Source organism: Leuresthes tenuis, unplaced genomic scaffold, assembly GCF_036924035.1.
Source record: "Leuresthes tenuis unplaced genomic scaffold, fLeuTen1.0.hap1 SCAF_11, whole genome shotgun sequence".
NCBI lineage: Eukaryota > Metazoa > Chordata > Actinopteri > Atheriniformes > Atherinopsidae > Leuresthes > Leuresthes tenuis.
Genome location: NW_027325365.1, coordinates 3,759,219 through 3,785,227, shown reverse-complemented (window position 1 = coordinate 3,785,227; position 26,009 = coordinate 3,759,219). Strand labels below are relative to the sequence as shown.

At 41.7% G+C, this 26,009-nt stretch overlaps 1 protein-coding gene across 2 annotated transcripts in view; it reads right to left on the bottom strand.

Annotated features, from left to right (window-relative positions):
• LOC140317691 (protocadherin-1-like) overlaps window positions 1–26,009 on the bottom strand; it is a 208,883-nt gene that overhangs the window by 31,295 nt on the left and 151,579 nt on the right. The window contains exon 5 of one of the 2 annotated variants that reach the window (XM_072395172.1): window positions 21,690–23,911. The exons of the other annotated variant lie outside the window; for it this stretch is intronic. Coding sequence (XP_072251273.1) covers window positions 23,853–23,911 — 59 coding nt within the window. The 3' untranslated portion in view covers window positions 21,690–23,852. Of the gene's footprint in view, window positions 1–21,689; window positions 23,912–26,009 lie in introns of those variants that run through there. 2 annotated transcript variants of the gene reach the window in all.

The following is a 26,009-nucleotide window of genomic DNA, read 5'->3' as shown; positions in this document are numbered from 1 at the left end:
GAGTCAGGCGTCGTGATGAAAGTCTAAAGGTTCAGAGAACCTTTTTTCCAATCTTATCTAGTTTACTGAGGATCAGCTGTGTCCAATATGTTTTCACAGTTACAGTCAACACAAAGACTCAGAGACTACAGAAGCAGCTCATCAAAAAGCACCAAACAGCTAAAGTGCTGTTAGTGACACAAGAAGAAGAGCCAGGTGTTACCTTCTGGGGATCGTGACTACCTGCAGAAAAAAGACCACGTGCCATCAAGATAAAACCACGATAAAACCACTGAGAGCATGCATGAGAAACCGTCAGGCCACCATGATCAATACAGCCACATGGGCTCAGGAGGAGCTCAGAAAAGCATTTTCACTCAACACAGTCCACGGCTGCATCCAGAAATGTGAGCTGAAGCTGTATCACACAAGCAGGAAGCCATATATCAGCTCTGTGCAGAATCACGGCCCAGTTCTCTGGAACCAGCTCATCTCAGAGGGACAGAAAGACAGTGGACACGTGTTCTGTGGGCAGATGAGTCCAAGTTTCAGCTGCTTCTGGGAAAAACTGATGAGAAAGAGCATCCAGGCTGTTATCAGAGAAAGGTTTAAAGCCAGCGTCTGTGATGGTCTGGGGCTGCAGAAAGAGTCCATGGCATGGATGGCTTCATCTGTGTGAAGGCACCACTGATGCAGCCATATATCAACTGCAGTTGAAAATGTTGGAGCATCATGAAGAGGAGAACCAGACAACAACAACCAGGGACTGCTGAGCAGCTGGAATCTTGGATTCAGCTGGAATGGACACAGATTCCTCTGAAAAACTGCAACAATCAGTGTCCTCAGTTCCCAAAACCATTAAAAAGTGTCATTAAAAGGAAGCTGATGAAACATGATGGGAAACACGACTCCGGAACAACTTTTACTGAGTGCTTCAGATTCTACATTTGTTTCTATTTTATAAATACACTGAAGTTGGTCAGTGAAGATCATAAAAACAAAAAAAGCAGTGATTCATGATCAGAGCGAGGAAGGTAAATTAGCCAAACATGGACCAAACTGGTTGGAAGCAGGATTGTGTTAAATCGTAAACTTTGGTGCCGTTGAAGGAACCAAACTGAAAAACACATTTTATGTTGTAGCACATCGATGGCTTCATCACACATTTCCTCCAGTCAGACAAACGGACGCCTCCTCCATTATCGGAGTTAAGAATGGAGAAGGTGCAGGCTAAATAAAGGAAATAGAACATACTTATTAAGAATCTGTTCCAGCTGATATGAGCACAGATAAAGCTGAGGACACACTGCACAAAAAATAAAACACACTTTAAGGTGAGGAGTGAGCAAAAACTTACAACAAGCTGACTTCAACTGGGTTCTAAAATTAGATTTAGACCCATGGATGAATCCTGAGGTAATGACTGAGACACAATCCAACAGCGAGACCAGAGCCGAAGATGTACACTAATAAAACAAGATGCACATAACAGAGGCGTGTTTTTGATCTCCTCAGCAGCAGCAGCAGCTGATCGAGACTCTGATCACGAATCTGCTGGCGCTCCCGGTTAGTTCAGGCTCCGTTTGATCGGTTTGGACGGGTGCTCCGGGAGCGCCTGTGTACCTGCTGCTGCCGTGTCATTTCCTGTATCAGCTCAAACACACACAGCCTCTAATAGACCCATCAGCACGGTCAACAGTGCAGCAGATTCAAACCAGATGTTGGGACACGCAGAGTTCGCTCGGTTTCCACTTCAACTGGCTGGCGCTGACCGGAGACAGGTTGTATGAGTCACCTCCATGCTCATTAGATATGGAGATTCAGAAGAGGCGGGCAAGGAGGGAGGGAGGGGGAGACGTTTTATTTCATTTCATTCTTTTATTTTAGGGTCTCTGGGGATGAAAGTCTCTGTGGAGAGAATCCCGACCGCGAGCACAATTAAAGATGACCTGAATAAATACAAGGAAATAAAAAGAGTAAACAGCTCATTTTGAAACGTGCTTTATGCCTCACTTATTTTCCCTGCTCGTGTACTTTTATTCTCTCGTACATTATGGAGTCTTTAACCTAAAAGCATATGAAGAAGAAAGTACACCCTCGTTCAGTTCTGAGGTTTCACCTTCCAGGACCTGATTTCACCTTTAAATGAGGGGAATCCAGCCTCAGATGACATATGTGTCGTACACCGTGTCATTATTTACTGAACACTGAAGTGTGTGAAAAACTAAGTGAACCCTTACTGCGTCCACAGGAATTAAGAGGGAAAGTAGCAGGCAGGTCTCAGACGCTACAGGCCTCAGTTAGCATGTTTTTACTCTTAATATTCTCTTAATTGATTGATTATCAGTGAGTGTGAATATCTCTATAAAAGCAGACTCAGCCTCTCCCGGATGCTGCTGCATTTGGACCATGTCATGACCACATTTACAGCCCTAATTTGCCCTGGTCCCAACTTTTTCTAGAATGTGTTCCAGCCTTAAACTGAAAGAAAATGGATTCAAAGATGATAGTAATGAGGGCGCCGTGAGATCGAGCTGAAACGAAAGGCAGAGTTTTCTATTTACTGCTCCATCTTTGTTCCAACCCTCACCTGTGGTCACAGATCTGACCCAAACAAAGAGGTCATGGATACAAGCGGCTGAAATTAGTTTCCTTCAGAGGGGAGCGGGGCTCAGCCTTAGAGATAGGGGGAGGAGCTTGGAGGATGGATGGATGGATGGATGGATGGATGGATCCATACTGGGTTCATACTGAAATAAAAGTCAAAGAAAATCTAGGATTGTTGGATTTTCCAACCATCTGAACTTTTTTAAAATAAAATGACACACAAACACAGACCGTGATGTTCATCAGATGGGATGACATGACTGCACCAGCAGAGCAGCTGCTTCTCACTTAATTTAAACCCACAACAGCCTGTCAAAACTCACAGATTTTGTGACATTTCTGGCATCTAAAACCATCTGAATCATCAAAGAAATCATAAGTTTGTGTCTGATCATATGTTAGTTGAGTGATCAAATCTTAGAATCCCACCACTGTCAGCCAAAATGTTGATTATAATATACAACAGATGGTTCAGGAGAAGTTTAGCCAACATCTCTCAGATTCAGCAGTGCAGCTCAAAGCTTCCTTTCTTTCTCTTTCTTTCGACGGCAGTGTGTGCGTATGTGTGTGTGCACGTGCAGATTTGTCACTTTCCGCTGAGTCCAGTGAAGCAGCCAGAAAAGTCAGATTTCACTTTGACTGAATCTGGAACCCACTAGCTGATGATTTGGATCCTCGCCTTAAGAGAGGCGGTAAGTTCATGTTTATAGTCGCTCAAACGGAGTACTTTCTGAAATCAAAGAGCTCTGTGAAGAACTGGCAGGCGCTCACCCAGTGCATGCTGGGATTGGAGGCATCCTGAGCAGCATAAAGAGGATATAGAAAGTGAATAGATGGGTCTTTGAAATGCAAATTGACTTATGCACTTTATAAAATGTTTCTAAATGCATCAATTAAGTAATTGATTATAATGAAGAGCTGAAATGTTTCTAATTATCTCCATCCTCTGTCCTCTTGCCTTCAGAACGCTGCTTTATGGAGCTTCATGCAATTTGACGGGAGTGAAAGTGAAGAAAGACACAACGGAGGCCGTTAAAGTGAAACCTTCGCTGTCATGTGAGGGAAATGATGGGGCGGGATAATGAAGGGACTTTTATGCAAAGCGGAGGGTGTCACGGCGAAGTCCTGCGCTCGCTCATCTCTGCAAAGCTATAATGATGCATGAAGGACCCCTTCATGTTTATGACATGATTGTGAGTGATTTATTGGCACCCTGTGGTAATTAACATGAGATTATCTTCTGTGGGAAGCTGTGAGGTCTCACGTCGCTGCTGCTGCCATGGCTGGAGGTTCACTGCTGGCAGTTAACAATGCAGACAGGAGCGTCTGGAGGGCTCCATTAGCACCTAGCCATATGTTAAACAGTGGAGGCTTCAGCCTGTATCTCCTTTAACTGTTATCAACCATTATCTAACCAAGCAGCCCCATATAACTCTCAGTTTTTCACTAATATCCATCTGTCTGAAAGAGCCTTTTCGGCTCAAACTCAACCAGCAGGATTTATTTCATTAACTTTAAACTCATAAACAGCTCAAACTCCGTCTGTACTCAGCACTTGAATTGCAATCATTTAGCTGTTGCACATCATGTTGCTTCATCATCACTTAACACTCACTTAACATCACTGCAGGTACTTCTTTTGGAAACAAGAAGACAGAAAAGTTCCATCATTCACACTGCGATGACTTGAACATTAAGTTTTAAAGTATTTAATAAACATTACTGTTCAAAAATGTGGAGCTACCCCTTAATTCTTAATAAGTTTCTATGGAAACAGGAACTAGGTGCAGTGACCTGCAGTGACTTCTTGACAGCCACCCTTCCATGGAGACCATTTCTGATGAGGCTTGGGCCAACAGTAGATGGATCAGCTGAAGGTCCAGATGCATCTCTCAGGTCCTGTCAGGTCACAGCTGGATTTTTTCCTCTTTCTTAAGGACATCACTTTCAGATCCTGTTCATCTGCTGTAGATAGTTTTTTAGGCCTGACACTTCTTCTTTTGTCCTCCACTTGTCCAGTTTCCTCAAATGTTTTAAGGACACACTGCACACCATGCTGAGATATGCCAAGTTTTCAGCTAATAGCTCTTTGGGAATCACCTTGTTGCTGCAGAAATCCTATTTTCTGTCTGTCAAACTCTGTTTTCTTTGCTGTTTTTCATAGATGCAACTAAAGAAATGGGAACAAATGATGTGTCTTTGTGACAGACTGCTAGTAACAAAGTGCCTAAAGATCCAATTTAAAATGGCTTCTTTGCTAAGTTGTCTGTTCTGTGTCGACACAACACTGGTTCATCCCTTGAGTTAGGAGCCTTTTTTCTGCTTGAATGATTCATAGGTCAGAGTTAAGTTGCTTAACAAAGAAAAAAACAACAGTTTTAGAAGCTTCGACCTGGAAGAGTCTTCAACGATGTTCACAATAACTGTGACAAAACAACACTGAGTTATGGAGAAGAGATACTGAAATATATCTTTGAGGCAAAAACTGACTTTTTACTTCGAGAGCAAAGAGCAAATAACAGCTTCCAGTCAGTGACACTGACATCCCTGAAACTGCTCTGCACGATGTGTGTGTGGTACCACATCCACTTTAGTCATCACAGAACTAGGTGCCATGCCTGAAAACCTTTGAAAAATGGTGTGGACTGCATTTTATGGATGTTAAATTCATGATAGGAGGGTTTAGGGGGCAAGAGGATATAAGGGTGTGATTCTTTTTCTTCTCAGGCTTCCTGAGTCCAATTTGTTCTGTTTATGGTTCAGCACTCGTGCATGGCCATACATAGTAAGTTTAAGTTCCCATCTGGGCATAAAAATGATGCAAAACAGCTCTTCAGCAACAGAAACAGATGTTTGTAGTTCAAATGTTTTATTTTTGGAGGCAGGAGGACACCATCAGCTTGTTTCCAGTCTGAGCCAGAAGTGTCGACACCGACTGTAGTATCAAACCTCCCTGTTGTTCTGGGGCAGGTTGAGCATTAAAAATGACCTGGTTGGGAATATGGCAGCTAATTTATTCTGGATTATCACATGATGAATCTCCCTGGCTGCAAAAAGATGCTTTGAAAGTCACGTTGAATCCGTGTCCAAGAGGATAAAGACTTTCTTTTGTGTGCGACTGGGTTGGCTGGGAACCCTCCTGATCTAAAATCTAAAATCCCGGCCACAGCTCTGCTGGGAATTTTACAGCTAAGTCCTTCAAACTTGACTGATTTCACATTTTCTTCAGGAAAACAATTCTCTGGTGTCATGTTGTAAAAAGCTGATGTGTAAATACTCTCTACAGGTGAGTTTTGACTCAACTGAAGCAGTTTTTCCAGTGTTAGTTTGAATTTTAGCTAAATGGTCATGAAATGGTACTTCTGTGATTCTAGCCCATTTGCTTTTAACTGATTGCCTTGAACAACTGAATGATTGTGACTGAACTTGTCAGACATGACGAAGGAGGTGAAACAACCTCATCTAATAATAATAATAATATATTTTATTTAGAGGCGCCTTTCATGGCACTCAAGGTCAGATAAGAACAAAGAGAGTTAGAGAGAGTCGGCCTGTTTAAAAAGGTGGGTTTTCAGAAGGGATTTGAAAGTGGAGAATGAGTCAATGTTCCTGATGTTGGGGGGGTTCCAGAGACGGGGGGCAGAGCGGCTGAAGGCTCTGAATTTTAAAGACCGAGTGAAATTTGACCAGAAGCCAGCGAAGCTGTTGGAGAACAGGTGTAATGCGATTGATGGATGGAATCCCGGTGATGATGCGGGATGACTGTCTTCAGAGTTCTGGACCAATTGGATGGACTTGTGGGGGAGACCAAAGAGCAGGGAGGTGCAATAATCCAGGCAGGATGTGACCAGAGTGTGTACCAGGAGTGGAGTTGGGAGTAAGGGATGGACGGAGACGGTTGATGTTGTGTTAGATGGTAATAGACTGACCGGGTAATGTTATTGATGAGGGTATGAAATGAGAGAGTTCATTTATCTCACCAACAGGAGATCTGGACCCTGTATGCACTCAAGTGGGCCCCATTTCCCTCCACACCTACACACTTTCATCTCACTTCATCCACAGACTGTCTTCACTGGCACAGCTGTGGCACTTTGAGAGAAACTATGGTATATTTTAGGGTAAAAATGTCTAAAAGGTGGCACATTGGGGCACTCATGAGATTTCTAAAAATCCATGTTCCAAACCTTTTGGGGACCACAAATCTAACTGCAAGATGCTCGATTAGATTCATAGTATTTAAAAGAAAAACTCCTCTCTGCACCCTGAGCTGGGAGCCGCCTCCCCGCTGGTCCATCAGCTGGCGTCCCCCGCTGAGACTTCCCAGCATTCACGAGCTGTCCAGCTGCTTAGACCAGCCTCAGTCGACAGGGAAGTCTCAGGAAAAGGCTGGAGAGATCTTTGTCCTTCTTTTTCTTCTAAAGTTTCTGTTAGCCTGAAAGGAGCAGCTGGCTGAGAAGTCGGCCTCTTGACATTTAAGGTAAAGTATCGGAAATGTAAAAAGCTTTGGAGTGTGTTTGATTCATTATTCAGCTTTGCCTATTCTCACCCTCTCTGCCTTGTTCTGTGTGTAAGAGATAACAGCTCGGCTCTACGCTTTAATTCTTTTGCATCGCAGATTAGAAAAGGCAGAAAAAACACAATCCTTGAGAATATAAAATGCCTTTATTTCTCTTTCTCTCCTTTTCGTCTTTTGCTTCTTCGTCATGTTTGATTAAAAAAAAAACGTATTTTTAAATTAAAAGGTCCCGACGCGAAGCCACTCTGCTCTCTGTGATTTTGGGCCAGTTTTCATTCTTGAGTCTCTTGACATTTACAGTGGAAGCAGGAAAGCGAGGACGATGGTTAGTTATGGCCCTGAAGCTCGTCTTTCAGAAACGGGCCTTGGGCCAAGCACAAGAAAAGCAGATGAAAGGCCGCTGCTCCGACTGTAACAAAGACGAGACATGAAGAGGAATCCTCCTAACCTCGACTCGCTTCGACTGCATTTTAGCTGATATTTCTCCCCTTTTTTAGGGTGGGTGTAAACAATGGCAGAGTAAGCTGAAAAGACAAAATAAATGAAAAGAAACATGTCTCAACCACTTGCAATCCAACGCATAATTGGCTTCGTGGACTGACTTCAATCGTTGGGGGAGATCTCTGACAAAACTGTACAGAAATAAATCTATCTGCCTGTGTTTTCTGGGTCTCTGGCTGCCTGCAGAAAAAAACTCGTTATAAATGGAAATGAGATTCTCCTCCTCCTCTCCCAGTCGTCCCCCACCTCCTTACCAAACGCCTTATTGGCTCCCGCCCATGCAAATGCAGGCCGGGGCTGAGGATCCATCTACAAAGGAGATACTATGAGAGAGACAGAGAGGCATCCAGGAAAGAGACCGAAGCAAAGAATCAGAGTCAAATCGCTGTGAGGAACGATAAGAACGAGCGTGTTGGAAGTGATGGAAGAGGGCAAAGGAGGCCGAGTCAGAGAGGTGATCTGTGCACCCCTGAATAAACTCTACATGTTGTAAAAACACATCAAATCTATCAGAGCGGTGGTTGCAGAAAGAGGCGAACAGCAGACAGACTGATGCCTACCAATGCAGATTTCTTGGTTTATCAGTCAGATATTATTTCTTGGCTCTTTCACAAATATTACAAAGCAAGAAAAAGAGATACTCATCTTTAAAGTTGCTGTTGCAAACTAATGTTTAAAATTAAACGTTCAATGGTCTCTGAGCTGAATACAAAGAATTCTGCAGACTATCTGGTGACTATCTGGTAATCTATCATCTAATAATGATTTAATAATTTCCTTTAATTTACCCCCAGAATTAAAGACATTTGATTAATCTGCCAACAACACATAGTGCAGCTTCTCTGACTCTTCACAAATATCTTTAATATATAAATTAAAACAATTTTGGGTCCCAGTACTGACCCCTGTGGGACACCACAGTTGTTACGCGAGCATATTGTCTGTCATAAAAGTAGCTTTTTTATCAGTTCAAAACTCTTCCTCTCACTCAATATGGAAGTCATTTGGAAATTAATGGATTATCAAAAGGTTTTATAGAAGAAGAAGACAGAAAAAAAGTTGCCAGGTGTTTATTTTTTTATTTCCTGAGGAGTTGAAGTTTAAAGGAGCAGGTTTTTCTCATGACTTTTGAAGGATATTGGCTCAGGCGCCTTTGAGCAAGGCACTGAAGCAGCTACAGTCACAAAGATGTTTCACAAGGTAGGTCGACAGACACGGAGCAGCAGAAGGACCGCCCTCACAGGTTCCCAATGAAGGAAATGTCCCTATGGGACGGCGGCGACCAGACTGAGAACAGGACGTCGTGGGGGGGAGGCCCTCAGAGACCCCCGCCACCCAGCGCAGGAACGAGCGGACACGCAGTCCTCGTTAAGGTTACTGACTCTGCTGGAGACACACGAATGACAAGGACAATTTACCGCATGGCTGCGTCTCCTCGTCTCTGAGCAGACTGAACTCGCACTCACACACACTGTGTGCAAATTACGTTTAATAAGAGAAGATGAAACTTTCTGCTCCCTGTGGGTAAATTAGGAGGTCGCAGAGGCGGAAAAGAGCGGATACACAAAAGAAGAGGAAAATGAACCGACAGCAGCTGGGAATATTAATGCCCGGCTGGGACGATGTGCGTTCCTTAAAAGGCAAAGAAGTCTGAGAAAAGTGCAAAGTCAGAAGAATCACTACCCGGCTTTCACATATTTTCGCCTGACACCTTCAGGTCCATCCTCACCTTTTGCTCATTAAGTCATTTTGCAAACTTGGAGCAGCTGCAGCAATTCTAATACATCTGCTGCTTATTTTCTATATTCATCCATGTTTTGACTGTAACACAAAAGGAAACCGTCCATCAGAGCTTCACGCAGTGCAAAATGACACTTTCTAAACCCCAAAAGATTCCACTGATGGACGAATAAAACCATAAAAGGCACCAATTTACAAAGCTGGAAGTTGCAAATGTTTGAAAATATGACATCAAGAAAGATGTGATGATTTATAATTTATCTTTTCATCCACTTCATGCCACAGATGAGCTGTCCACTGCGGTTAAATTATATAAAAAGAACCATTACAAAAAGATTGAGTATTTCACAGTTTACGTCACTGATTGACAAGGATACATTATTTATCATGATGTTCAGACAGTTTTTAATGTTCTTTGGTACATTTTTTCTTAAACTGAAAGACATTTAAACATAATTTTAAATTGTTTTGAAAGAAAAAATCCACAGAGATACTCATCTCTAAAACTTTTAAAGCTTTATAATGAAACATTTATTGGTCTCTGAGCTACAAGACGAGGATTTTCTCTGATTATCTGGTTACACTTTACTTTTTACTCCGTACATAACTGTCAAAGTCTGTAACTCAAACAAACCTTTAATTTTAAAGTATTTCTAATGTAATAAAGAGACTGTTGGTGTCTTTCAGCTCTTTTCTGTGAAGAAAGTGATTGTTTTTTTGCTTGTTAATCAGTAAAATGTGGAAAATAGTTGACATGCGTTTGGCTTTGTTCAGAACAAACGTATTCTGAGATAACTTTGTGTGGTTTAGAGGTCAAGTTATCATCTATCATGACATCTAAATCATCTCCTTCTGGAAATAAAGGAACATTATCCTCCATTTTCGACAAGCAGCTACCAAAAATGGTCTGTTTGTTTCATCTGCCAACAGCACAAATATCTTTAAGATAGAAATTAAAGCAGTTGTGGCCCCAGCATCGACCCCTGTGGGACACCACAGGCAGTACACAAACACGTTGATTTAACTTCAGCAAAGTGGACATATTTGTTATAATCTAAGTGGCTTTTTGACCAGTGTAAAACTATTCTTATCATATCATATGAGCGTAATAATAATGGTATTTGTTTTCCTAAAATGTTCACACTAAAGGATTCACAATCGTGCTCAGTTCAGTTCATTAGAGAACACCAGAAATCCAACTAAATCACACAGATGCGAGTGTATTGAACCATAAACTGACATCATGAGCAAAATGAGAGGATGGACTGACAACAACAAGGTCTAGAAACTATGGAAACAACTGATCATCTTTGCGAAAGCTTTTGAAGCTTAAGATGCACCCTCATATAAACATGAAACGATGGACATGTGCAGCACAGTATAAACTTCACCAACTCCTCCATATGATTGACTCCATGACCTCTGAGAGAATCTCCTGAAGCTTCACTTGTACAGTGACGCTTTAAGAGGAGATAGATGGGAATCTCTCCAGAAAGTTGCTTTCGGCTGCAGTTTTATGTGCTGATTCTCTCTTTCCTGACATGTTCATCTATATGGACTTTAATGAACTCACAATGCACCCTCTTTCACCCAACTCATCAACTCTCACTATAACTCATAAATTTATGCTCTCATCATGAGGAAATGTCACACGAATGTTTATTAAATGAGATAGATATGGAAGTCTTTCTCTGGGTGTTGGCTGAATTCTGTTTTCCAGCTGATGCAAATGTAGATTTAACTCTTCACTGAGTATTTTGAGATCAGTGACGATGCAAATTAGTCCCACCTCTTCCCTGCTGATGACCTGCAGCTTGCCCGACATGATGCCAGTCAATGCACAGGAAGTTAGAATTTTGATGATTCTGAGCTTTATTTGATCATATAAATCTATTTTTACATCTCACACCTGCAGCACATTCCAGAAAAAGTTAGGATAGGGCCATTTAAGGCTAGAAATTAAGTGAAAAACAATTACTTAATTTTTAAATCGGTTCAGGAGCAAAGATGTTCAGAGGATCTCTAGTTTGTCCACAAATGTGTGAGAAAATCATTGATGTTTAAAAACAATGTTCCTCAAAGAAAGATTGGAGGGATTTGCATATTTCTCCCTCAACAGAGCAGAATATCATTAAAGCATTCAAAGAATCTGGAGGAGTTTCAGTGTGTAAAGGACAAGGGAGCAAGCCTAAGCTGGACATCCGTGAAGAAGCCTGATGTTAACCTCGTCCAGAGGCGGCGTCCACTTCTCTGGGCTCGGAGGCGTCTGGGATGGACCGTCACACGGTGGAAACGTGTTCTGTGGTCAGACCGATCAGTATTCCAGATCTTTGTTGGAAGAAATGGAGCAAAGAGCAAAAGCAGCATCCAGCCTGCTGTCAGCAACCAGTCCCTGCTGCCAGGCTCTGTGATGGTATGGGGTTGGATCAGGGCCCTCGGCAAAGCTCATTTCCACTTCTGTGATGGCAGCATTAATGCAGAAAACTGAGATTTTACAGCAACATGTGCTGCCTTCAGGAACACATCTTTTCCAGGGACGTCCGTGCATTTTCCAACAAGACAATGTGGTTCAAGTTCGTATTGATCTCACAAATGTATAGTTTCACTTGTAAAAGGCTCAGTAATTACAGGAGATAACCAGGCGCATACTTTTAATTAAATGTTCCTCCAGCAGGAGGAGATGGTGCCTTTGTTGGGTACTATTTTCAGCTGCTGATTAACACACAGCTGCTGACACTGTATGTGCAATTGTGTCAGAATAAAACAGTTTGTTCGTGTTGATGAAGGAGCATGTCCACCAGGGTGGCACTGAAGCTCAGGAGTGTGTGTTTTTTGTGACTTTATTAATGGTTTTTTTACAGCAACTGAGCTCTGTGGCACCAAGGATGAGATATCACGCTTTGGACAAATCATGATGTCATAATTATAAATATTCTTTAACAGGAAGTAGGGAAAGTAATTCACTTGTTTGTTTATTTCTTCTTTATACACAAGCGCACACTCACAAACAGACAAAACAACCCTCAGGACCTCAAGTCAGCCAGCAGGGGTCAGAGGTCAACAGGAAATGGACAGGAAGTGGACCGTGGAGGACTGTGCTGGTGTCTGACCGCTCTAACTGGAGCAGAAGAAGATGTCCCCTCTGGTCAGCACTTCCCTTCATCCAACACACACACACATATGTCCCCAAACCCTTTCCTTTGTCTTTGCTGCACATCACACAGATGCACACAAACACATTTAAATGCACTTGTGATTGTTGCCCCGTGCACAGATACAGTCATGCACATGTCCCCTAACCATCCCAAACACACTCACATACTCACACACACGCTGGAGTGATTTGATGTGATGTGAAAGCTGGCCCGTTTCCGTGCCGTTCGCAGTCCATCGCACACTTTCTCTCTCTCGGTTTTGCCTCGCAGGCTCAGCCACATCAGCGTCCACCAATCAAACACCTCAGGTTTTAGAAACTTAGCCCAAATTCCCACCAGGAGCAACCCACTCCACACAATCTGTCATGTGTGGCAGGCGTAAATCACACAAACGCAACAGCAAGTTCACACAAACTTCTGCTGTTTGGTCCAACTTGGCTTCTGCCCATCAAGCTGGATGGGATGCCATGTGTGTGTGTGTGTGTTCAGTATGAAGCCTCATAGGCATCATCAAGTGATGCTTTGTCCTCAAACTAGAGCTGCACAATTAATCTAATTTCAATCTCGATCTAGATTTTGACATCATACAATTAAACAGACGCAACCATCCGTTATCTAAAGTGCCGCCAATGCAACACAAAGCAAAACCAAACCGAGACTGATGAACAGCTTCCGTCGTGTCCTAAACTTTGTATATTTGGACTTTCCCCAGGAAACTGGACACAGTTTAAGAAGATGGTGGCCATATACAGCCAAACATAAAATAACGTCAAAGACCAAGAAAGTGAAGTTAGTTTGAGGATTACTTTCCTTTTTCATTAGGCTCACACTAAAGGAATGAGCATCATATATTTAAAGCGGTACAATTCACAGCCAGTTGTTTTTCTTTTTTCTTTACCTGCCATGAAGAGCAACTGTCACCCAAACCAAACCATGGGTCTATGTGTGACAAAATCCAGTTATTTGCCTGAAACTAGATGAATAAAGCGTTTGGACCAGTAGCGGCTGGCACAGCGGAGGGAGAAGAGCTCGTCCCTCGATCTAAAAGACTTTGGATTTAGGGCGAGGGACGTTAACGAAGAGCGGCTCATATGCTGAGAGAGCCGTAGAGTTATTGAAGCATCTGCAAACACACCACAAACAGCAGGATGACGAACCAGCACCACATCTGTTTTCTTTATTTAAACACAATGTGAAAATAAAAGGAGGGCCCCGTTGATTTATTCCGCTACGATATCGTTTATTTCTATTTTTCTTTCAAAAAGATGCTCTGAATTCTGCTGAATGAGCGTCACTGGTTTTATTTCTTTAACATGGACATGAAGAACAGTCGGTGAATACTTGTGATCTTAATAGTCACTTTGGCCACAATCCCTCCCTCACACTGAGTGTGTGTGTTGTGTATGTGTGTGTGTGTGTGTGTGTGTGTGTGTTGTGTGTGTGTGTGTGTGTGATCTGCATTCGAAGCCCTGGTAGTACTGCTGACCCATGTTCGCCTCAGTGTGTTTTTATCTCTGCTGGTGTGACCCGAATTGTAAATACAGCATCCTCTGCTAAGCTGTGTGTTTTGCCCTGTGTGTGTGTGTGTGTGTGTTTTATAGATTATGAGCCGCAGCCTCAGCCTGACCTGATGTGTGTACAGCTTGTATCTTGCATATCAATGTGAAAGTTATCTCTTCAGTACGTGCATGTGTGTTTTTGTGTGCATGTGAGCCACGCCAAGAGGTTAATTGGGGGGAGGGCCTCTAAACCGTTGCCCTGGGTAACACGCTCCCCTGCATCACCTCATTGGTTATTCAGCGCCGCGCTCCGAGCAAACAAACCGTCCGTGTATCCTTGTCTCTGAACTCCAGGACAGAGGTGGGGATGAGGGGTACCCACGGCGGGCATATGTGCCCGTCGTCAGAGCCTCCTCGCTGGGCCGCCGGGGCGGGTGCAGCCCCCTGCTCCCCGACCTGCTGGAGCTCAGACAACAAGCTAATCCTTACAGCACACAGAGGAGCCGCTAATAGGAGAGGATTAAACTGACAAATACACCCACTCCCTCTGCTGCTCCTCCTCTGGTCCTGTTTATCTTCATCGGTGTCGTTACTCCTCCTCGGCATGTTCTCCTGCTTCCTTTTGCTCCTCAACCTTCACTCCTTAATATTCTCCATCCTTCCTTCTTTTCACCCATTCTGCTCACTGTCCTCAAATCAGGACACTCCAAATCTCCCGTCCACACCTCCCTTCCTCTTGTTCCTCCTTATCACCCACCTCTCCCTGCTCTTCTTCCTCTTTATCCTCCTTCCCCTCCTTTTATCCCCTCTCCCTCCATCCTTTATGTTTAGAAATATTTTCCCTCCAGGTGACCGCTGAGTTGATTCGAGGTCTGTAAGTCAGCAGGCTGGAAAGAGCTTTAGTGTGTGTGTATTTGTGTGTGTTGTGGAGTGGATTATCCAGGTTCCAGGACTCGGCGTTCGCTTGCAGCCGTGCGGAAAGCTTTAATGAGAAGTCGCTATTTACTGTGGACAGAGTGGGACCCACACACACAGACTCATATGTACCCTCAATAATCACACAGCTCAACACACACACGATGATACACACCCTACTCGTAAACACACACTAACCAGTGCGGTAATGGGATTTGGAAGTTTTTCTCTCTAAACCAGTCTGTCCTCTGCCTCCTCATTAAATACACACAAACATGAACACACTGCTGGCTCTGCGGTGCTGCAGACTTCTGGGCTCGGTAATTATTTGGAGGCTCGGTATCTTTGTCTTTTAGTTTGTGTGCGCTTCCACGTAGGTGTGTGTGTGTGTGTGTGTGTTGCGCGCTGGCTCAGTGCTAACACTAACAGTCTGGTGGAGGTTTGGATACTTCACAGCCCAAATGGCTGCTGATCCAGAAAATGTCTCGTGGAATCTTTTTTGCTGATGGTCAGAAATATACAAACATTTGGACCCAGCCGGTTCCGAGTTGGCTTTAACGTGCAGAAACATCACTGCCAGTATCACATGATTTATTGCTGTGAAACAGCAAACACACACATCAAAAATGAGCATTAAAGCACGACGCCTGCGGGAAACCGGCGGCTCAGATCCGTGACGGAGAAACAAGCAACAACAAAGAGCTGCAGCTCTTCTTCCAGCCTCTAACGACATGTTCAAGGCTTTATTTTCTCTACATTTAGGAGGATTCGACTGTGTGATATGAAATGCTGATGGGATAGTGGTTTCCAATCTCCTGGAGGTCAGAATGTTTCATTTTAAAGGCGTCACATCGCTTTGATATTGTAAACACAGAAAATGTCCATCATAAACACCAGGGGACCCTTTATCTGTATAATGACACAGAAGCTGAACTTCATGCAGCACCCCGGTGTTTCTTTCTATTAGACTGCATGGCTTCACAGCAGAGCCTCTCTACGACATGCTAACAGTTTATGAGGCTGGAAGGCGACTAAAGTGCTCCGATTTTTCTCTTTTAGCCGTAAAAACAAAGCCAAACAAAAAGATTTGGTGATGCTGCTTTTAGTTTTCAGGCTTTAATCTGCTGCAACAACCTTCCAGAAGACACGAGAGGAGACGAAAATATTGATGTCTTCATTTATTCAGAGTAGCTTTTATCTCGAGTCTTTTAAATTTCTTACAACTTGGCTGTTTTCTGCTTGAGTTTAGGCGATACTATCACTGTTTAGGGTTTGAAGGACATTTTCTTTTAATAATACCTCTGTCATGTTTTGTTGGTTGATGCATCGACACGTTGTCACTTCCTGGTTGTGTTTGTTTACCTGTTTGGGGTTAAATAAAGGTTTTCTACTGTGCTTATGGACATCTTTTAGACATTTATACAAACAGCTGCTCTCACAACCACTACACATTGTCTTGAAAACTAATTAAACGTAATAATTCTCCACCCATCGAGTTATTTTGTGAAAGGAGGACCTTCTCCAGTGAAAAAAGAGCTTTAAAAAGAAACCACATAACTCCATTAGAGAGAAATAATCATCAATAATTAAACATTCCCGTGTTTAAAGGACATAGAGCACTTTAAAATGAAACACTGGAGCACTTGTTACACAAGTGTGTGCACAACTAAAAGCATAACTTGCTTTTCCTGACGTCTAGAAGAGAACAATCTTTCTTAAAATCACAACAGAGAGCTCAGCCGAAACAAATCCATCCAAATTTTAAGTGTTTTCAGGCAAATTGTACTTGAATGATTTCGTGTTGACTGGACAAACGTCATCTATTCAGAGTAATTTGATGAAAAGATCCAGATTATTCATTTCTACTCGACTCTTGTTCCACCGTTTAGGTTTTACATCCACATACGATTTTCCAAATGGAAAAATGAATTTGTAGTGTCAGTTTGGGTGATTAAGTTCTTCATCACTGAAATGTGGGTTAAACTACTTCCTGTCAGGAGAAATGTTCTCTCAAAGGAGAACGAAGTATATCCTGTCTTCCCCAGCCTCCCCCAGCCTCCCCCTCTTTTCTCCCAGTGCTCTCTGGGCGGCCATGTCTCTTTACACGGTCCATTTTCTGCAGCCAGAGCTCAGCTAGCCCGAGTGTGCTTAATAAACTCTTTGATTCAGAGCTGGAGCAGCAGAGCAGAGCCTCTCATTCGGGCAAGTGCTCATTTCTGTTCACAACTATCACTTAGATGATTATTATTTCATACAGAACACATTCCAGTCCGTGCACTTCAACCTCTAAAGACCAGAAACTAATCAGTCAACATGTCTTTATCCTTTTATTGATGTAGTTTTCAGTTTATCCTGCTCTTGTGCTGCCCTTTAATGGAAAAATATAGAGAGAAATGAAACACTAAAGGATACAAGAAAAGGGTTTTAGCAGAAAAGCAAAACAAGGAAGCAAACCCGACCTTTCTTGAAGCCCAATAGGTTAAACATACTTTACAGTAGAAGCATTCTTCAAGGTTTAAATAGGTCATAAGAAGTTGCTCTCTTACTAATATAATAAAATATAACATCTACATATCTTTTCATGCTTTTAACACAGCTGCAGTTTAAACTGAGGGATTTCAGGGGTAGATTTCGGTGATCAATGCTCACAATTTCTCATCAACACGTAACCGGGAGGGACATAATACATAAGAGTGAAAAAGCAGCAGAGTGTGTAACTGTGGAGAGACCCACATATCATCTGCTAACATGACTTCCCGGGGTTCCTGTTCCTTTAAGAGCAGCTAAAAGGTGGAGCGCGAGCCTGGTGGCAGACAGCACCATGCACGGACTGCACAGTAAATATGCTGAACAAGCACGACACAATGTAAATGTTGTCTCCTGGTGTTGGCCAAAGAGTTTCCTTCACCCTGCAAACTAAGTTTAATGTTTGATGAATCTACAGACATGACGATTTTTGCAGATTTTACAAACGTGTGAAGAATGTATGAAGAGCAGGTTTATAAATGCATGTTTTATGGTGAATTAACACACTTTAATGAGGGATAACTGCAAGCTGTGAAATGTGAGCAGATGCATTTACTTAAAAATCTGAATTGTCAATTCTGATTTAAATGATATATATGTATTTATATGTATATATTTTTAACACGGCTGATTAGTAGAAGATTAATTTGTGCATTCAGTGCAGCTGTTTCTGTTTAAGGGAACTTGACTTTCCCTGGTCCCTGTGATAAACAAAATTATGGATGACTGCACCTCCTTGTTCTCGCTTTTTATCACCTCTTCATGTTCTGACACGAAGGCGCTCGTCTGTCACGGTCTCTAAAAACTCCCTCCATCCCTCATCCCTCCATCCCCTCCTGTCCAGAGAGTTGGATGGTGATTAGTGTTGGGATTCTGGGACTCTGGCCTCGGTTTTCATTAACAGCCATAAACACAGTTCTGCCGCACCACCGAGACCAACCGCCGGCCGTGCATGTGTGCGTGCATATTTTCAGAAGTGTGTGTGCGTCTACGACTGGCTGAGAGTTGCTTGTGCTTTGATGACAAGAGAGAGAAGCGGGATGTTGTTTATCATGGCAGTAATTAAGCCCACAGTCGGGCTTTAATCAGAATAGAACAGCAGCACTAAGTATCGCCTGGTGTTCTCTCACACACACACAGGACATCTTTAGCTCTGTTTTTACCACAAAAGATAAGGTACAAAGCCTCAAATCTGAAACTCTTCCAGATTTAACTCTCACACACACACACACGAGGCCATTAACAGCCAAACACTTCTCACCCGATCCAAAAAGAACTCGTGACAACCCACTTGATCCACTCTGTCGAACCAGACACCCCCTGAGCTCGAGTGTTTGTCCACGCTCGCTTTGATTGGTCCATTCCAGACTCTCACTGGCTGATTTGTGTCATCATTACCGCAGTGCATTATTTCTCTGTGTGATCAGCAGCACGGGCCGATTGTGGACAAGACAAAACTCTCTCTGACGCTGCCGTGGAACACTTTGAGCATCACAAAAACCAGAGCTGGTCACCATATGGAATACAAACATACATAAAATGTTAAAGAAATTAGTTTAAATGGTGACGAATGCTACCAAATAATAATAAATAATTGAATAGAATGTGAAATGCATTTTTTCTTTGCTTTAAATTCAACCTGTAAACCTTCATTTACATAATGAAGCAGAAATACGTAGAGATATGGGGAAATAAACGTGAAGAAAACGTTAAATGGAAATAAATAAATCCATAAATAAAATTAATTACGAAAATATCAACAAAATGTGTGGCAAAATCAAAATAGAATAAAGAAATAAAGCATTTAGAGGGAATAAATGGGTCAATATGATGTAAAGAAAAGTAATACACGAGAAGTAAATGAATGCAGTTGTGATTTATTTCACATTCTGCACAATTATTTTTGCAGAAATTCATTTTTCATTTATTTTTGTGGCATTTATCATCATTTAAAGTTTTTCATGTTTTTTTTTTTAGTTATTTATATATTTTTGTGTTTGTTTTCAGGTTATGGCAGTTTCAGTCCTCCATAGAACCGTACTGCTCCAGTCAATGACTTCAAACCATGTGAAAAAAATAACACCCTCATTCAGCTCTGAGGTTTTACACATCAGAACATGAAGTGTTAATCATCAGGTCTTAAAACTCAGTAAATCCAGCCTCAGAGCAACAACAACACATGACATATCACACTGTGTTGTGATCTATCGAACAAAGACTGAGACAAAAGAGAAGCAGTGAGTGAAAAACTAAGTGAACCCCCTGATCCAGCAGCTTGTAGAAGCAGCTTCAGCAGCAGTAAGGTGCAGTAATGGTTTTTATCACATGGTAGTGGAGGAATTTTGGCCCACTCTGAGGTTTGAGGACATTTGTTTGCATTATTGTTAATATGACACTTATAAAGGAAGCCCTGTTTTAAACGGTCTGACTGCATTTACTCTGTCCTGGGGTGACACACAGAGACACGACAGTCTACAAAGAAAAGCTGGAGGAGCTTTTCTTTCTCTGTTGCACAGAGCGTGCACGTCTCAAACAAACCAGAACTGGTCTGGACCAAAGAAAGAGTCAAAGCCCTCATTGAGGCTCGGATATTTGGATCCACTGGTAGAGGACAGGCTGTATGTCTGGATTTACCTGCTGATAGAAGTATGGTCCACACTGACCGCAGCTCAGAGGTGTGTGCATGTGTGCGTTCGTGTGTGACCAGGTGTGGAGTTGTCAGTGAAGGAGAAAATTAGTCAGAAAATGACAGCAGCGTCCCTCAGTGAGCATTTGCAAACTTGAGAAAGTTTGGAGAAACACACATTTCACAGAAACTTTGCACAAACACACACACAAAGCTATTTTCACTGCAGTGCCACCCCTGTGACACTGTGATATTTAATTACGCAGATGAAAACATCATGAACACGCTTCCTTTCTGTCCTTTTCTCCATGTCGACATCATTAGCTCACTGAGCGCTCATGATTGTCGGCGACCTGTAACCTTCGACCTCCCGACACTGTGATGAATGAATGAACCGTCACAACAAAAGGGGAAAAGACCAGACCGTGCAACCGGTGAACTCTGTGTCCATATCTGGTGAGGAGGGCCCCCACAGATGGGCTGATTAGGACACAATGAGCAGTCACATAACCTCGACCACAGATCCGTCACTCAAAGTCATTCTACAGGTGAAACAGAACTTCAAAGAGCTGCTCGGGTTTGACAAGCACACCTGTTCAAATAGAGTTCGACGCCACATCAGAACACTTACAAACCAACAGTGCTGCTTTTCTGCTCTTACAGCTCTGTTTTCATTTGAATACAGGCCGACTGTCGCCATACAGGTTAATTGTGCTCCTATATCATCTGAGCAAAAGTCACTACAATAAGCTTAAAAATAAACGAGTTCATGTCTGTGATGGTATGAGGAGATCCTGACTAAACAAGTGTCAGTCGGAGGCTCTGAAAAAGGAAAGTATAGCTCTAAAAGTACAGTCCTAAACTTCAGAGACATCAGGGTGAAACGGGCTTTAAATGTTATGAAGAACGTTGTGAAGAAAAAGGAAAGTGTAGCTCTAAAAGTACAGTTCTAAACTTTAGAGACATCAGGGTGAAACGGGCTTTAAATGTTATGAAGAACGTTGTGAAGAAAAAGGAAAGTGTAGCTCTAAAAGTACAGTTCTAAACTTCAGAGACATCAGGGTGAAACGGGCTTTAAATGTTATGAAGAACGTTGTGAAGAAAAAGGAAAGTGTAGCTCTAAAAGTACAGTTCTAAACTTCAGAGGCATCAGGGTGAAACGGGCTTTAAATGTTATGAAGAACGTTGTGAAGAAAAAGGAAAGTGTAGCTCTAAAAGTACAGTTCTAAACTTCAGCGGCATCAGGGTGAAACGGGCTTTAAATGTTATGAAGAACGTTGTGAAGAAAAAGGAAAGTGTAGCTCTAAAAGTACAGTTCTAAACTTCAGAGGCATCAGGGTGAAACGGGCTTTAAATGTTATGAAGAACGTTGTGAAGAAAAAGGAAAGTGTAGCTCTAAAAGTACAGTTCTAAACTTCAGAGGCATCAGGGTGAAACGGGCTTTAAATGTTATGAAGAACGTTGTGAAGAAAAAGGAAAGTATAGCTCTAAAAGTACAGTTCTAAACTTCAGAGACATCAGGGTGAAACGGGCTTTAAATGTTATGAAGAACGTTGTGAAGAATCCGACTGCGCGCGTCTCCTCTGAGATGAGAAAAAATGCTCAAACTGCAGCACAAGGGGTGAGATATCAGCACTTGTTTATTGTAATAAAAACCTCTGGATACAAATTACATTCACAGGTACAGCAGCAGGACACTGAGCTGCTCTGTTTGATTCCTACAGCAAACCAGTGATTACTACAAATATTCAAACTCATACACCATTTTACAACTTTATATCCCATAAACATATGGTTATATTCAGAATAAACACACTGTTGTACTTACAAATAACCCAGGCTTTGCTCACTGGTGAATCTTCTCTTACTAAGCTCTGGTCCAAACCAACTAGCTGAGTCCTACACAGATTATTTTACTGGAAGATATGAGAAAGTAAAGAGCCGACTGACAGGTCAGCGAGAGCTTCGGTCCTTAGAGATTTCATTAACAGGTCAATAAGGATTTTAACTGCCCGTGTGGCTCGATTCACTGGCAGTTAAACCTTAAACGGCACCAAAAACAACCCATTTCTCTTAAAAAGCTTATTTGAGAGTAGGAGAGGAAAAAGAGGAGAGATAAAGACGGGCAGCTAATTTTGGTTCAGATATGGTGTCGCAGCAGAGTTTAGAGCCTGTATCATACCATACGTACTTCCACCATAATCAATCTGAATCCTCTTCTTAAATTCACATCTTTATCATGTCATTAATTACCTGTAGACTTTGTAGTTGTATCAATGCTGTTAGGACAGGAAGATAAGTTCAGCTTAGCACAAAAACTGGAAGCAGGAAGTTAAGAAAAACAGCTTTTGTGTTGATAAAAAAATTTTGGGGGGTTCTGTCTGAATGCCAGATAATGATATATAACAATAACTTTTTACATGCATGTAAAGATTCTGTGTGAACCCAGCAAAGGAACAGCTACCTTCCTATTATTGGGGATTTTTCCAAGGGCTTCATTTACCTGGTTTGATTTGTTGGTGACTTGACAACAATCTTTTTGCAGCTAAAACAGTGTCGATACGCTTCGGTGGTCAGGATACAGTCAGAGGCACCTTCTTAGTTTTATCTGTCAGGTGCTTGTTGAGGTTGTTTGTGCAACACTTAGCTTTTCTTTTACGAATTCCATCGGCTTAAGGTCAAGTGAAGGGGAAAACCTTCAATACTTTTCTAGTAATTCTTTAGAACAAGACTTAAGGGTGTTTTGTCCAACTGATTTTACATTAACAAATCCTCAACTCAGACTATAAGTAAAATCTTAAGGTGCTTTGTGCAAGTGGCCCCTGGTCGTATACACTTTTCAGACTTTTAAACAGCTAACTTTTAAACTTCTTTAATGATTTCCATACCAGCAGTGTCCATCAGTTTTCCACAGCTTCCAGTGTTTTAGCTAAGCTTGGTTCAACGCACACTGCATCAACTTCTATACAGAAAGGATTTTCATTTTCTCTTCAAACTCTGGTTTACAAGACGATTCCCAAAAATGTTGCCGTGCTCCTTTAACTGCAGAAGTAAAAGTTCCAATTAAAAATGGGAGAATTATTGTGGCAGGAGTGGCAATGGGGCCCAAAAAGGTTTCTACGGTCCCTGCCAGAGTTCTTATAGGCCCATGAGAGAAGGCATGTTGACTGATTATCTGCCAGTCACCCTGTCCTCCGAACCCTGACTGTCAGTTATCAACTACAGGCACCTGGGCTACCAAAAAAGAGGGGAAAAGTCTCTAAAAACAATGTGGAACTACAGTTTTCACGCAGGTAAAAAGCTGCAAAAACTGCTGCAAAAAAAAGAAGCAAGAGGAAAAACCCATAAAAGGTGGAGAGCTGATAATCCACTGCGTTCAGGACAATCCACTTAGGCTTCGTAACATCCACAAAGAGAACAGTGCGGCGAAGACAAAAAAGTAGAAATCCATCCCCAAAATGTGACCTAGCAAGGGCATGATGGGGGAAAAAAAGACCCCAGAGAACCAAAGATGATTAATTTCTTGTTACTCAGGAAAAAATGTGTTTTCTTTCATCTGTTTTTCGGGATGTGATTCTCCTCCACGGGAATTAGTACCAAGAATGTGAAACATGAAGCAAAAAAAGCAGCTCACAACCACAGGCAAGGAGGGAAGGGAGGAGAAAAAAATCTTCAGAACTGCAGCAGCGAGGAAAAAAAAGCTTGAGGACTTAATCTGTTTTCTTTTTGTAATTTGGAGGAAAAAGAAGGAAGCTTAAGATGCTCTTTGTGTCTTTAGTTTTGTCTTAAGGCAGTCTTTTTTGTCCGGCCCCCCTCTCCGGCTGGGTGCTTGACGACGCTCCACCTACAGGAGGATAGACACGAACGTCTTACACCTCATGTAACGCAACGCAGAACACATTCCATGCAAAATGTCTCATCAATGAGAAAAAAAAGTCAAAAAGGAGGATTAATTAAAAACTGGTTGAGTAAAGAAAAGAATGTTCAAAAAAAGAACAAGCTAATTTAAAGATGTTGCAGCCGCTTGCAGAGCCACTATAACGCAAAATGATCCCTTAGCTCAGTTTAAAGAAGTGTAACAATCATTAAACTGTGTGTGAACTCACATTGACACAGTTAAATGAAGCATTTGTAATATTAGAAGTATAGAAGATGACCAGATAAATAGACACATCCTGGCAAGACCTTTTTCCATCACACAAGTGGAAGAAAAACTGAAAAAATGACCAAAATGGTGCAAAGCAATTCTGAAATGATCACAAACTGAAATACAGATTAGTTTGGAATATTTTATAAAATGCATATATCCTCAACTTCATCCCCTAAAAATATCAACAAAAAAATGATATTATAAAAAATAAAATAGATCAAGCAATTAATTGAACATAAAGTTAAAGCTGCTACTTAATCAGGTAGCTAACTGTTCAGTTATGCAGTTGTGAAAGTTTGGGTTGCATAATAAGTTACCATGAGTTCAAAAACTGGAAAACATGCTGGAAGTTAATATTAGTGGCTTAAATAGTGTGTCAGGTGGTCAGCTAAAATAGCTTAGTTTGGGTCGACAAAGAGTCTACATTGGAAATCAGTGTTGATGAGCTAGCTTAGTGTGGTTAGCAGCTTAAGTTTGGTTCAGAGGACTTAATGGCTTAGTTCAGCATCGACTTGTTTGGGTCAAGTTTAACCTAGCATCTGAAATATTTAGGTTTAAGTTAGTTAATGGATCCCTTTGGTTTTGGGTGGCCAACATTTCACTAAAGGGACAGTTTTAGTTGCTGTTGCTAATGGTTGAATATACTCTGTTGGTTCAAGTTAGCTCGTGGCATTTTAGTGGCTAACATCAGTTAGCTCATGGCAATTAGGAGCTAGAAAGAAAAACTATTTTGGGCAGTCATCTTCAAAAATGCAGATTTTCAAATGGTTTAGTCAAGCAGCTGTGGGTCAAGTTAGCCAACAATTTAGAGTGGCAGTGTAAAAAAGTTTATAATGGTAACCATAGAGTTTAACATCTGAATGAGTGCTCTAGCTTTAAAGTAAGGTTAGCAGCTGCAATAGTTAATCAACTAATAAACTGAAACAGTTTAACTAAAAGTGGTGTAGTTTATTGGTGTAATTAGCTAATATAGCAGCTCAAAGTTAGCTTCAAAGGGGCTAACAGTTTTTAACTCAACATAAATTTGTTTAGTTCCAATCTCATTTAGCATTTGATGGCTAATTTTTGCACCATTTGTTTGGATTTGCTAATCCTTTAGGAAAGCAATTTAACAATTTCATCAGTCGGTTTTCGTAGGGTTAGTCAACTGCTAACATTAAACTGATCAGCTTCTACTACTGAAAATGAGCAGCTGAATCACTTTGATTAAATAACTGTGGAGACGCACAATATGCTATACTTTGAAATCCCTTCACAGAAACAATAAAATCCACAGTATGCAACCAAATAGGAAGCTCTGAAAAGAACTAATAGGTCAAGTTATTGGTTAGAAATTTTAATTTAAGCCATATATGTAGTTTGCTGGGACACCTGCAAACATAAAGTAACTGCACAGCTCCCTTAAGTCTTTATAATGTGAAAAGGATTCAACTCAACCCTGAAACTAACAAATTGACAGTCAAGGAATTAAAAAGACTCCTTCACACTGCAAATGCCTACACTTTGGCTTATTTTGAAACTCACACCAAAATCTCTTGGTGTTCTTAATTTGACATGCCTTATACAAGACTGAGGATCAGTTTTACTAATTAAGTTGAAGCAGGAACTTCGTCCCCTCTGAATGGTTAAATTTTTGGGTACATTGGGGTGAATAAACCCATATTTTACAAAAAGTCATATTTGTGTGAGAAATGTAAAGCAAATCGTCTTAATCCATCATAATACTCGGCTGTTGTTCCAGTGTTACAATATGTGTGACAAGGAGGATTACAACTCATGGGTGACCTTCAAA